Below are 13,796 nucleotides of genomic sequence, written 5' to 3'. Positions count from 1 at the left end.
TATGCTCACCTCAGCAACATGAAAAAAATTGTTTTCAAGATTTGTTTTAAAATTTTTGTCTTTAATACTCAAAGTTTTTGCACTTTCCGGTGGTCAGAGAAATATCCCCTGGACAAATTGTTAAATAAAACTCAATGATATAAGTAATAAAATGAAAATGAAAACTTACATGAAATTCATAAGATTTAATTCATCATGAAATGAATAAATATTATTCATTTTGTGTAATCAATATTAAATGAACAGTTTTTTAAAATCAAATTTCAAGCATGTCAATTTCAAGAAAATCATTTATTTTGATTTTCTGTAAATGACAACACGTGAAAAATAATTCCCCAATCTAGTTAAAAAGTCCTTTATGACATTGCTTATATCTGCATATCGGAGAGCACAGAAGTTTAACTAGAGAGGATTGTGAGAGCTCTTGTTTCTTCGGTGCGACAATCCATTTCAGACGTCATTATCTTCCGCTAATTAAAATGATTGGTGATTGTATCTGTTGACAAGAAACATTATTGTTAAGGTAAAAGCATGTTGCTCCATTATCATCCTTTCGCTGGGTGCTTTTGTCCCATTTTTTTAGTGTGCTTTTTGTATTTTCCATGTGTTATTATTTTCGAATTCTTTGACCTTGTCCATTATTTCACTTTGTATAAAGATGGATTTTGCGTGGTCGAATACAAATTATTTAAATGGTTAACCATAAGTATTTACCAGTAAACAAGATCATTGCAAATGCTTGTAAAATACATTTGTTGCACCAGTAATATGTGCGTATGTTATGTTTTATTAATGAAATTAATTCAAACGACAACTCACTGATATATAACTACACGTACAGTGTAAGAGATATATATGTAAGCAATTGATTAATCAATATTAAGGACAGTAAATTTCAAGCATTTGATGAAAAAGAATATCCTTATATGATAAATAAGTATAATTTTTAGTCCCTATATGATGAACAAACCAAGAAGTATCTTTTCTGTATGTACTTACAGAATGTCGTTTTAATTTCGCTTCTTTTTCAGCAACTTCCTCAACTTCCGTATTTTTATCCGAGTCAACTACAAATAAAGAAATAGAAAGTACTTCAACATATCAAAATATGGATTCAACGACAACACAACAACCCACTGAATCCTCAACATCCACAGATATTTTTACCACTAATACACAGATGACAGAAACATCAACTTCAGTGGCAACAGAAACAACTTCAGCAGAAAATGAAGCAGAGTCCACATCAAACATATTGTTAACACTTTCAACAACATCAACAACATCAACCATAAATGAAATATCAACAGAAAAACCCAGTGTTATTTCTTCATCTGAAGAGCCTTCAACAACAATTTTATCAACATCAGTGGAATTATCTGAACCATCAATATCCCAAACAACCGAACCCTTAGCAACATCGACAGAGGAAGATCAAAGCCAAATAATTGAATCTACAACCCTATCATCAAATTCAGCAAGCACATCAACAGCAAAATCATCTACAACAACAACAAGCACAACAGAAGCTATGGTATCTACACCAACTGTGGCACATGATACAACGGAAACATCTGAAGAATCCACAGAAACAACAACAACAACAAAAGAACCACATGTAAGCAGTACAGCAGTAGAAACGCCATTTGCTACAGAAGAATCAATTGTCACCAGTTCAACAACAGAATTACCAATCAGCACAATTACAGCAGAACAACCTGTACCTACTACAACAGAAGAATTACCAGTAACCACATCAACAGGACCACCTGAAACTACTACAAAAACGGAAATACATGTATCAACAAAAATATCACCAGAAACTATCACAACAACAGATTCAACTTTAACAATTACAAATTCAAGGTTATCAACCACCGCAACATCAGCAGAGACTTCACAAAGTACTACAGCAAAAGAAGAACAAGCCACCACAACACCATCAGAACCGAAATTAACAACCTCTAAAATAGAGGAATCTACCACTACACCATCAACAGAAACATCAGAAACGACTACAACAAAAGAAGAGATATCCACCACAACATCATCAGAACCAATCAAAACAACTTCAGAAATAAAAGTATCAACCACTCTATCATCAATAGAAACACCAGATACTACTACATTGAAAGGATATGAAAGCACAATATCAACAGAATCGCCTGTAACTACTACCAAAATAGAAACACCAACCACAACATCACCCACAGAGGAATCTACTCTTTTGACAGAAGAACAAACCAATACAACACCTTCAGAGTCATATGTTTCTACTTCAAAAATAGAAGACCAAACCACAACCACATCATCAGAGCTGCCTGAAATTTCTACAACAAAAGAACAACCAACCACCACAACCTCAACAGAATCTTACATAACTTCCACATTAGAAACTCAAACCACCACGACATCAACGGAAGCACCTGTTTCTACTACAAACATCACACTAATAACCACCATACCATCAACAGAAACACCAGAATCTACTACAACAATGAAAGTACAAACCACCACACCATCAACAGAAACACGAGTGTCTACTTCAACAATAGAAGGACCAACCACCATACCATCTAGTGAAACATCAGAAATTACTACAATGATAAAAGCACCAACCACCACACCATCAACTGAAACATCAGAAAGTACTACAATGATAAAAGCACCAACCACCACACTCTCAACAGAAACAACGGAAGCTACTTCAACAATAGAAGCACCAACCACCACACCATCATTGGAACCACCAGAAACTACTACAACGATAAAGGCATCAACCATCACATTCTCAACAGAAACACCAGAAACTACTACAATGATAAAAGAACTTGCTACAACACCATCAACAGAAAACCAAGAAACAACTACAACGATAAAATTTCCAACCACCACACCATCAACAGAAACACCAGCATCTTCTTCAACAAAAGAAGGAACAACCACCTTACCATCAACAGAAACACTAAAAACTACTACAACAATAGAAGCCACAACCACCACATCATCATTAGAGACATCAGAGACTACTACAAAGATAGAAATACCTACCACCACACTATCAACCAAAACACCAGAAGCATCTACAACGATAAAAGTACCAACCATGACATCATCAGGTGAAACACCAGAAACTACTATATCGATAGAAATACCAACTATGACATCCTCAACAGAAAAACAAGAAACTACTACAACGATAAAATCACCAACCACAACCTCTTCAACAGAAACACCGGAAACTACGATAACAATAGAAAAACCAACCACCACAACAGTAACAAAAACACCAGAATTTACTTCAACGATAGAAGCACCAACCACAACACCATCAATAGAAACAGCAGAAACTACTTTAATGATAAAAGCATCAACCACCACATCATCAATAGAAACACCAGAAACTACTACAAATATAGAAATACCAACTTCCACACCATCAACAGAAACACCAGAATCTACTACAATGTTAAAAGAACTTACCACACCACCATCAACAGAAACACCAGAAACCATTTCTACAACAGAAGTGCAAACAATTACAACACAAACAAATATACCAGAAACCACTACAACAATAAAAGCACCAACCTCAACACCATCAACAGAAACATCAGAAACTACTACAAATATATTCAAACCAACTTCCGCACCATCAATGGAAACCACAGAATCTACAAGTACGTTAGAAGCTACAACCACAATACCATCATTCGAAACGCCAGAAACTACTACTAAGATAGAAATATCTACCACCCCTCTATCAACGAAAACACCAGATATTACTACTACAATGATAAAAGCACCAACCACAACACCATCAACAAAAACAGCAGAAGCTACTTCAACGATAAAAGCACCAACAACCACATCATCAACAGAAACACCTGAAACTACTACAAATATAGAAATACCAACTTCCACACCATCAAAAGAAATAACAGAATTTTCTACAACGTTGGAAGCTACGACCACAATACCATCATCGGAAACACCTGAAACTACTACAAAGATAGTAATATCAACCACTACACTATCAACAGAAACACCAGAAACTACTTCGAAGATAAAAGAACCAATAACCACAATGTCAACAGAAACACCAGAAACTACTTCTATGGTAAAAACACCAACCACCTCATCATCAACAAAAATACAAGAATCTACTTCAACGATAAAAGCAGCAACCACCAAACCATCAACAGAAACACCAGAAACAACTTCGAAGATAAAAGAACCAACCACCACATTGTCAACAGAAACACGAGAATCTTCTTCAACGATTGAAGTACCAACCATCACACCATCAACAGAAACAGCAGAATCTACTACAAAGATAGAAATACCAACAACTAAACAATCTACAGAAATACCAGAAACCTCTACAACGATAGAAGCACTAACAACCCCACCATCAAAAGAAACGCAAGAAACTACTTCTACAATAGAAGTACCAACAATTTCAACATCAACAAAAATACCAGAAACAACTACAACAATTAAAGCACCAATCACTACACCATCAAAAGAAACACCAGAATCTACTACATCGTTAGAAGCCACAACCACAACACCATCATTGCAAACACAAGAAACTACTATAAAGATAGAAATACCTACCTCCACACTTTCAACAGAAACACCAGAAACTAGTACAACGATAAAAGAATCAACCACAGCATCATCAGGTGAAACACCAGAAACTACTTTCACGATAGAAATACCAACTATGACATCCTCAATAGAAAAACAAGAAACTATTACAACGATAAAATCACCAACCACAACACCATCAACAGAAACACCAGAAACTACTACGCAGATAGAAAAACAAACAACCACAACAGCATCAGAAACACCTGAATCTACTTCAACAATAGAAGCCACAACCACAATACCAACAATGGAAACACCAGTAACTACTACAAATATAGAAATACAAACCTCTACACCATCAACAGAAACAACAGAAGCTACTTCAATGATAGATGTAGACACCGACACACCATCAACAGAAACACCAGAAACAACTTCATCAATAGATGCACCAACCACAACATTATCATTGGAAACACCAGAAACTACTACAAAGATAGAAATATCTACCACCACACTATTACCAGAAACACCAGAAACTACTTCGAAGATAAAAGAACCAACCACCACATCATCAACAGAAACACCAGAAACTTCTTCAATGATAAAATCACCAACCACCACACCATCAACAGAAACACAAGAATCTACTTCAACGATAAAAACACCAGCGACAACACTATTAATAGAAACACCAGAATCTACTTCAACGAGGAAAGCCCCAACCACCACACTATCAACAAACACTCCAGAAACTACTTCAACAATAAAAGTACCAACCATCACACTGTCAACAGAAACACCAGAATCTACTTCAATGATAGAAGCACCAACCATCACATCATCAACAGAAACACCAGAATACACTTCAACATTGAAAATACCAACCACCACATCATTAACAGAAACACCAGAATCTTCTTCATTGATAAAAACACCAACCACCACACTATCAACGGAAACACCAGAATCTACTTCAACGATAGAAGCACCAACCACCACACCATCAACAGAAACACCAGAATCTACTTCAACTACAAAAGAACCAACCGCAACGACATCAATGGAAACTCCAGAAACTACTACAAATATAGAAATATCAACTTCCACACCATCAGCAGAATTAACAGAATCCATTACTATCAAAAAAGCACCAACTACCGTACTATCAACAGAAACAACAGAAACTACTACAAAGACAGATAAACAAACCACCATACCATCAACAGAACTACCGAACATAGAATCATCAACCACCACAACACCAGACACCACTACAAGGATAGATGTGTCAATTACCACAATATCAACAGAAAAACCGAACGTAGAGTCCACAACCTCAGAGTCAACAAAACCAGAAGCAACAACATTGCTTAAGGAATCATTAACAACCACTGGCTCCACAGAAGCCTGGATACCCACAATGTCGAAAGAAACAACAACAACAACCCCAATGCCGACAGCAGCTTCGACATCCGACGATAGCATTTCCACCAAATCTACCGGTGAAGTATATTTCTCTTCAACAAATACTCCAACGATTACATCATCGACGGTAGAGGTGCAAACAGCTGAATTAGGGGCCTCATCTACATTAACAGAAATCCTTTTTACGACCGAGGCACCAGCGAACAAATCGAGTGAGATCCCACCATCCACTGCTATACCCACTGAAGTTTACAGGACTACTGTGATGGAAGGCCAATCTACTGTCAATTCCAATAAAGAAGGTAAGCACACAATAACGATATTTACAAATATAAAAATGATAAATATATTTATGAATAACCACATGACACATGTCCCATCTACAATAATAGAATTTGTTACTTCTACAAAGGCACTAATGACTGAAACTTTCATTTAAAAATTACCACCTTTCAATAAAAAATGTTTTCAACGTCAACTTTTACTGAATCACCAACAAATGCATCAACAGAAATATCAACCAATACGCCATTAACAGAATCTACATTAACAGTGAAGTCGACAAATGGAATTGAATCAACAACAGTAGATTCAAAGAGAAGTTCGACAGAAACAACTAATTACTCAAAGGAAATTGACTTCACCATAGCATCAACTCAAAAAGACACATCAAGTACATCTGAAAAAGCAACTACAAATGTTTCACAGACAACCACAACTTTTGTCGATTCAACAACAGATGAAGCCATGTCAACTCTTTTCAGTATTCAACAAGCTACAACAGCTTACCCAACACCACTGACAGAAACTGATTTGATGACGGCATCAAAAATTCCTACTACTGAGTCAAATCGTAGAGAAGAACAAGAATCTACAACTTTGACAACAATAATAAATCAGTCTGATAAAACGACTGAGGAATCTAAAACTACAATTCCAAAAGAATCTCCTCCAACTACATCATCAGATGAAAAGTCTACCATAACAGAAATTTTTACAGTTCCAAATACGTTAACAACTGATCACACGCCGAGCATTATTGATTCTTTCGACGGGACCACATTAACAAGCACTGATGAAAACACTAGTACTGAGGAAAGTACAAATTTAATGGGAGGTAAGAGACTCATCAAGTAAAGAAATGTTTTATTGCTTAAAAAGTTCTGAAAAATACCCCTGGTAGTTCAAACCATAATTCTGATCTGCTAGAAAAATGTGTAAAAATAAAATCTACAAATTGCAGACAGATCAATGGATTATAAAGATGAACAAAAAGCTCATTTAGTGGCACTGATGTCAACATCGGAACTTTTAAGTAAAATGTAGCATATAATAAACGCAACATTTTAAATGATGTAATTAATGATAATTAAAACCCGTCTTTCTAATTAAATGATAAAAGTAAATTAATTACTTACCAGCGCATATAAACTGATTATTGCATTTAACTTAAGTCGCAATATTGAACCACAAACCACTAGTACTGAAATAAAATTAAATTGTAAATGAAATGAAAACTTTACTGAAACTTTCTGTTTCTTTGCAGAGACCACACAGAAAGGGGACATCTCTTCAACAGAAGCAATGACATTGCAAGATCTCACAACTGTTAATGAAATAAAAACTTCTGAATCATTCACAAGTTCTGCAATGTTAACCACTAGTAATATCCCAACTTCAACAGAAAGTGATTCAGTAAACACGATAACATCACCACAAACGGCAGCTACGGATATTACTTCCAAAGTGGCAACATCTACAAAAATTGAATCAACAACAATAAGTCCAGAATTCAATTCAAATAGTTCTACAGCTTCAGCTGGAATAACTTCTGTTGATGTCACTGAGACTTTTGCAACAGAAAGCACACCAGTGGTAGAAGACATATCTACCACCAGGAATATTGATGAAACTTCTACAATATCGATTCCCAAAACAACTTCCATAGAGGATGAAATAACCAAGACTTTCACATCAACCACTCTCGGGAATGAAGGTAATACAGCTGAATTAAATTTTTCAGATACGTCTGAGAAATACACAACGACAATGCAACTACCTTCCTCAGATCCTCCTTATATAACAACAAGCACAGTAACTAACAGACCAACAGATACCACAGATAGTAAAACAACAGTTCCATCAACAACTTTTACAAGAAATCCAATAAACAATACTGAAAGTTTAATTTTAACAACCACAGATAAAGCGAGAAGTTCCACTCAAACAGAACATACGGCGGTAACAGAAGAATTGACAACACTGGCAACTAAGGTCAAAAGCACTACAGAAGAGGATACCTTTATGCTAACGTCCAGAGGTAATACAGAAGCATCTGAAACAAGTACTTCTGCTAACACATTCTTGAATGATAATATTACAAGTGCATTTTCTATCACAGACATGAAAACCACTACCACTGATTCGACAGAAACAGAACGTTTTACAATAGAAGATAATACAAACACGATGCCCTCAACAAGTAAATCATCTACAGATAGTGGAAGTTCAGTCAATGTTACATCACCCGTTTCAACATCAGGTGCAACAGAAAGTATATCGGTGCCAGAAGATTCAACCACTACTATGATGCTAACAAGAAAGACTACCACTGATGACACAACTTTTCCGGAAACCACGACCCTCGTTGATGGTACATCAAGTTACCCTTCAACTTCGTCTGAAATGGATAACAATAAACAGACTATTTCAACCACTGAAGGTAAGACATCTCCAATTAATAGTGAAACATCATCACACACATCATTTGTCAGTTCTTTGGCTAGCATAAATACCAAGAGTACAACACCCTCTGCTCCTCTTACTGACAATCACAAAACAACAGTGGCCAGTTCGACAACATCTGAAAATGTTGAACTTTCTTCGATTGCTGAAGGAAAAATAACTTCTTTAGAAAGTTCTACAACTAAGATTCACTCAACAAATTCTGACGACATTACTAATACTCTATCTGCAATAACAACCGGAAGTTCTGTGGTTGAAGAAATAAGTGACAACACAGTTTCATCAAGTAAAGATAGTACATATGTGTATAAATTAACAACACCAACTGAAAATGATCAGTTCAGCACAGCAAATTCACCCTCATCTACAGCCAAAATAAATTTGTCTAGTCCAACTACCACTGTTCAAAGTTCAACAACAACTAGTTTTGATTCAAAAATTCCAACAGGCGAAACAAACAATTATGAAAAGACAACAGAAGATATTGTAAACGGTACAACTTCGGAAAGTGCAGATCTTTCAATTACACCAACATTATCAAGTGCTACAAACACACATATACCAACAACAGACAAAACGACATCCACAACCCATATAGATCTTGGGTCAGACACTACATCTTTATCTACTGCTGCCAGTACTCTATCTACGGATATATCAAGCAATGTCCCAAGTTCATCGACAACATATTCAACTTATATACCTACGGAGAACTCCCCTAAATTCCAATCGACCGACATCACACATAATACGAACACAATGACAAAAATTGTACCATCCAACGATATATCAACAGATACACACACACCTGCTGATGAAAATACAGCTTCAATTAGCACACCATATTCAACATTGCATACATCCACACCGGCATATAGTTCAACAGTCAAATTTAAAACATCTACAGTTACGGAAACCTCAAATATTGATGACGTATCAAACGCCAGCACAGATAGTATGAATACTGATAGTATGATGGCTACTACTGATAGTACGCTCACACAAACACCAACAAAGACCACTGTGACAGAGACAAACGTAGATGAAATGACAACAATAAGTAGCAGGATTACTGATATTCAGAGTAAAACAACAGATTCATCAACAACTAACATAGCCACAAGTCCCACCAAGATAGAACAAATTCAAAACAATATGACAACCCAAATGGATATCACACCTACTACAACCACAGATGAAAGTGCTACTACTGATAAAGGAACAAGTAGTGATATTTCTAGTACAACAACTTACAAACCAACCAATACTAAAGAAACAAACACTGAAAAACTGGATAGCACAACAACAAATAATGCAGAAAGCATACGTACATTCAATACAGGATCTACAATATCGGATAGTTCAACAAGTAAAACACAAACGTCAGAGAGTACAACGAAGGACGATTCTTTCGAAACACAAACGTCCGAAGGAACAAAAATACCAGAACCTATTTTAACAAGCAAAAGCTCGACTAATACCACATCAGCATCTCTGGAAAGTCAGAAATTTTCGACAATAACAACAGTGATACTTGAAGCCTCTCTAAAACCTTCTAATGAAACTTATTCCACTGAAAATTGGTTTTCGACTTCAGAAACTCCGAGTTCAAAATTGTTTGATACTACAAGTACCAAAGGTACATCAAACAAGTTCCTACGAATTCATATTTAATGAATTATAAACTTTCACGATTTATGTACGTCATGACAATTACTGTAGCCGATATTGATTCAGATGTAAATTCTTTTTTGCTTACTTCAAGTGTAAAATGTAAAAAAAAAAATAATTGAATGTATTCGATTAGCAATGAATAGTTATTAATCTATTTTCAGAGACAGCAACTCCAGATGTGTCCACCACAACTGAAAAAGCTTCTACAATATCAGCAAAGGAATCTTTTTTCACCTCAGATTCTACACCAACAATCACAAATGCCTCTATCACCTCGATGCCCTTTATATCCACCACCACCATTGCCACTTCTACGACTTTAAAACAAGAAGAACCCACGACGATACAAAATCTCCTTACCTCAATGGTTAGCAATGTATTAACCACAACAGCTAACAGCGGGAAGCCCACAACACTGGGGATTTTGACGACAACAACGACGAAGGCCCCTACCGTGATTGCAGAAGAAGATGAAGTGGCAGGCGTAATAAAGATTGAGGAAGATTTTGATGAGGCGTTGCGCGATCCAACTTCTGACGCTTATCAGCGGAAAGTTGAAGAGATATTAGCTTTGGTAGGAATTTTTCGACCAATTAATTTGAATTTAAATGGGTATTGTTACATTGTTACATTGTTCTGCTTTTTTATGTAAACATCTTATTTTTATTTAAAATAAGTGTAAGTCGTACATTTATAAACATGATTAAAACCAAATTAAAAGCACAGAAATCATCAAAAGAGTATTTATAAAGGTAAATCAAGTAAATATGAGGTTTTTTTTAGCTTCAGAAACTTTTTGCTAATACTGAGATTGCCAAATATATCGCCAACATCAGGATAGAAGGTTTTATGTAAGTACTATAACCATATCTTGTAGAATACTGGAATCACACATTGCTTGATTTAGAATTCAGGGTAAAGATATATTTTTTACAGGGAAGGCAGTCTCATCGTGAAATTTAAAGTAGTCTTGATAAATGTACATTTTGATGCTTCATATCTGAGAACAACGCTGAACAGTGCTTACTATGCAAGCTTTGAGCCTCAATATGTACTTAAAGATGAGTTTACACAATTCTCAGGTAATAAATTATACTTTCTATATTTGTTGTTTTTAAAACATATTTCTATATATATTATAGGTGTCTGGATAGAACATCCCATAAGGCATTACTGTCTTTGATAATATTTGACATATTTTTTTTACTAAGAAGGATTTTCATTGTGCGAGATATAGTGTTTTTCCAACTTTAGAATTTAGTTAATCAAAATAAAACTTCAAGATATTTTAATTATGTACGATTTGATCATATTTCGAAAAACATGAAATTTGAACTGTCACTTTTTTGTTACTTTTGATAACAAAACACACATTTATTTTACTAATTTAATGTATCAGTATTATCAAAAAAGCATATCTATCTTGGAATAAATATTATTCTAGAAAAAATTTGTAAAAATATTTTTCATTAGAAAAAAATTAGTAAGATTAAATTGATTTTTGCCTTACAATAGATTGCTACTCTCTCGTATTCTTTTACAGTTTATCAAGAATCAAACCAGAAAAAAAATAGAAAAGTAAGATTAAATTGATGAGGTATTCTTTCAGTTGACGGTGGATTTGAAACCATACTGGGACAGACTGAAACTACAACAAGTGGTAAGAATGAGGAAATCTCTCAAAAACTTAATTTATATTGTAGAGGTTATATGGTAATTGGTGTCTTGTGACTTTGGAATTCATTACAAGTGTGAATTAGGCATATTTTTTTTAGATTCACAAGTATTTGGATTTGAAATACAAATTAAATAATAAATTATTAATAATTATTATGACATATATTAATAAGTTTAACTATAATAGGAAATGTACCAGTAACTATGTTTACACATATATATATCAGAAATTTGATTTCCAGCAATTGACCATTGTCTCGATAATCCATGCCCGTCCTTGGCTACGTGTAAGAGTCTATCAACAAGCTATCAATGTCTCTGTCCCGAAGGTTACGATCTCAGAAATAACCAATGCCAAGGTAGAGTCCTTTGTCTGTAAATTACTCTTGGAGATCATTTGCCATAAATCAACTCTTAATGTTACAGTTGAGATAAAGACCTCATGGTGGTATGTTGCAAAATTTATTTTGCAAAATAAAGCAATTAATGGAAACACAGGACGAAAAGAAAGATACTCAGATAATTATTTTGGCCTCCAATCGTTTTTTTTCAGGATTATTTCATTTTCCCCTTTTAAAAAAAAAATTCAAAGGTAGACAGATTTAGGCCATTTAAAATAAACAATAACACAAATAAAAAGAGTCCTTAACTTTTAGATTAATATTTTAAATTTAAATGTTTTGTAATCTTTTCAAAAATAATTTTGTTAAATTCAAATTGTATGTTCGTACAAAAGTACTGAATGTTTCTCTTTCATTCCTAGATGTAAATGAATGTCTAGAATTCCCGTGCGCCACACACTTCATCTGTAACAACACGATAGGAAGTTATACATGTTTTTGTGAGACAGGCTTTTTCCTGAATGGAGACAGATGCGAAGGTAACTCCTTCAAAGAAGACACAAAACTTTTGTAAAAAAAAAATGAAAATGATCAAAGATAAAGAGTTAATCTTCTCTAAGTTTATATAGGTGATGTAATGGAATTGTGAAAAATTTCCACTGATTTTACATGTACAATGTAAAGCTTTAAGTGAAAAATGTATCTAAAAGTAAAATGTATCAAACGATCACAATGATCATTTTTCATAATATACATTGCATTTCAAATAACAGTAAACATGGATGATGTGTTTTTAGATGTCAATGAGTGTTTAATCAATGATGTTTGTCCTCAAAACTCAAACTGCATCAATCTGGAGGGCAGTTATGTGTGTGCTTGTAACAGTGGATTTACAAAGAAGAATGACCTCTGTATAGGTATAAATGACAGGAAGGAATTATTAATTTAATTAATTAAGTATAAAAAGAAGCAAAGTCATGGATTTTCCTAATGGCACTTATTTGAATCCTTTATCAAAGCTAATTTTCTACAGATTATGTTAACATACAACTTAATATAAAATTAGTCTTTCTTGACAAAAGTAAATTGTACCCTGGCGCCTCTGGCGCACCTTAACCCTGGTTCACTGTACCCATCTAATGGGCAAAATATGAATTATTTATTAATATTAAAATGTGTGATATTATAGTAAAAAGAGCTATTTTTTCCACACATTTGTTATATAGATGTAAATGAATGTGAAGGAAACGTTTGTCCAGACCATTCTGTTTGTAACAACACGGAAGGGAGCTACACCTGTACATGTGAAACAGGATTTGTCAGCAGCAATGGTGT

The 13,796-nt window shown here is 34.6% G+C and overlaps 1 protein-coding gene across 1 annotated transcript; it reads left to right on the top strand.

Moving 5' to 3' along the window:
• Nucleotides 1–1,108: 1,108 nt before the first annotated feature.
• On the top strand, nt 1,109–12,174 carry LOC134280566 (mucin-2-like). Its single transcript, XM_062763008.1, has 8 exons — nt 1,109–5,034; nt 5,137–6,326; nt 6,563–7,141; nt 7,571–10,408; nt 10,605–11,017; nt 11,227–11,294; nt 11,380–11,525; nt 12,053–12,174. Exons 1-8 carry the CDS (start codon nt 1,109–1,111, stop codon nt 12,172–12,174), a joined length of 9,282 nt encoding a protein of 3,093 aa, XP_062618992.1.
• Nucleotides 12,175–13,796: the final 1,622 nt, after the last annotated feature.

The sequence above is a fragment of the Saccostrea cucullata genome, unplaced genomic scaffold (genome assembly GCF_032062105.1).
Source record: "Saccostrea cucullata isolate Sc308-1 unplaced genomic scaffold, CSIRO_AGI_Scuc_v1 ctg758, whole genome shotgun sequence".
Classification (NCBI taxonomy): Eukaryota; Metazoa; Mollusca; class Bivalvia; order Ostreida; family Ostreidae; genus Saccostrea; species Saccostrea cuccullata.
This window is presented reverse-complemented; position numbering and strand designations above follow the sequence as displayed.

Coding starts and splice junctions, on each gene's coding strand:
- LOC134280566 (XM_062763008.1), top strand. CDS start 1,109: ATGGATTCAACGACAACACAACAACCCACTGAATCCTCAACATCCACA. Junction 10,409..10,604: donor TGATACTACAAGTACCAAAG/GTACATCAAACA, acceptor ATCTATTTTCAG/AGACAGCAACTCCAGATGTG. Junction 11,018..11,226: donor TTGAAGAGATATTAGCTTTG/GTAGGAATTTTT, acceptor GGTTTTTTTTAG/CTTCAGAAACTTTTTGCTAA.